The sequence below is a fragment of the Manduca sexta genome, chromosome 26 (genome assembly GCF_014839805.1).
Source record: "Manduca sexta isolate Smith_Timp_Sample1 chromosome 26, JHU_Msex_v1.0, whole genome shotgun sequence".
Taxonomy (NCBI): Eukaryota; Metazoa; Arthropoda; class Insecta; order Lepidoptera; family Sphingidae; genus Manduca; species Manduca sexta.
In genome coordinates this window covers 5,485,714-5,487,192 of record NC_051140.1, presented here as the reverse complement: position 1 = coordinate 5,487,192, position 1,479 = coordinate 5,485,714, and the positions used below count along the sequence as shown (strand labels likewise).

The 1,479-nt window shown below is 40.0% G+C and overlaps 1 protein-coding gene across 1 annotated transcript; it reads left to right on the top strand.

Moving 5' to 3' along the window:
• Positions 1-704: 704 nt before the first annotated feature.
• On the top strand, positions 705-1,256 carry LOC119190695. Its single transcript, XM_037443100.1, has one exon. It carries the CDS (start codon positions 705-707, stop codon positions 1,254-1,256), a length of 552 nt encoding a protein of 183 aa, XP_037298997.1.
• Positions 1,257-1,479: the final 223 nt, after the last annotated feature.

The following is a 1,479-nucleotide window of genomic DNA, read 5'->3' as shown; positions in this document are numbered from 1 at the left end:
AACTGTCCAACTAATCTAACGCGGCAGATGGTTTATTTTTGCTCGTGATATAAAATTAGTAAAAAAGTGTCTAATGTTCTAGTTTTTGTGATCAAAGTGGTAATAATTGATAAATATAGTTTGGTAGACAGTTTTGAGACAATAAACAGCTAAGAGCTTGCTGTGCGGCCTATATATTCACTAAAATATATTTAAAACTGTGGGTGAATTCTCCTAAGTAAACGTGCACTGAGTCAACACTGTGCGCTAGCTGGAAACGCATCGGGGTCTGTGTCGCTACTGTGTCGTAGGCCGTGCACTGTGTCAACTCAGTATTAGTTGGAAAGGCATCGGAGTCTGTGTTACTGTGCGGCATAATTAACTGGAATCGCATCGAGCATCTTTAAATATGTCAACGCCGGGTGATTCGACCAACGTGGTCGACGGGTGCGTTGAAATGTTGCCAAGACAAAGTTTCGGCAAAAATTAGAAGAAGCTGCAGATGATAGATTCACGGCTAGTGATAAAGATATTCGTATCATTATAAGGGAAGAAGTGACACTGGCGCTGCGAACCATGACTGCGGAGTTACAAAAGGTTGTGAAAAGGTGTCTTCCTTTGAACAGTGACTGACGTTTTTCAACACTTGCTATGAAGACTTAAAGAAAAGCATTGATGAGAAATCGGCAATTATCGATCAGCTTCAAAAGAGCAATGAAGAACTTATGAACAAGGTAAAAGAGCTGGAAAAAGGCATTACCGGCCGATTGAATATACTGGAACAACACCAACGCGAGTGCAACTTAGAAATGAACGGCGTGCCAGAGAACCGCTCTGAGAATATTACAAAACTAATAGGAATACTAGCTAGCAAAATTGAGTGTCCTATTTCCGAAACTGACATCGTCCACGCATCTAGAGTCGCTAAAATAAATAAAGAAAATGATAGACCACGCACTATAATCTTTAAGCTGCGATCCCGACTCCTGCGCGATAGCTTACTGGCCGCGGTGCAGACTTACAACAAGCACAATCCTCGTGAAAAAATAAACTCTCATCACCTAGGGATTAGTGGAAACTGTGTTCCAATTTATGTATCAGAACACTTGAGCCCTACTAACAAGTCCTTACATGCTGCTGTCAGACTTAAAGCGAAAGAACTTGGATACAAGTTTGTCTGGGTCCGCGACGGTAGAATTTACGCGAGAAAAGACGAATTCTGCTCCGCGCTTCATATACGGTCTATGGACGGATTACGTATTATGGAGACCCGTTGAACAATAAGTGTCAACAATTTATTTTTATTATTATAGCATAAGAATGTCCTTGGTAGACACTATGCAAGTAAAATGGCTACTGTATACTATCAAAATGTACGTGGCATGAGAACAAAAACGAACGAAATTTTAGCTAATATACTGCAAAACTCTTATGACATTTTAGCTTTTACTGAAACTTGGTTAAATCAAGGCATAAACAGTAATGAATTTATCGATTCAC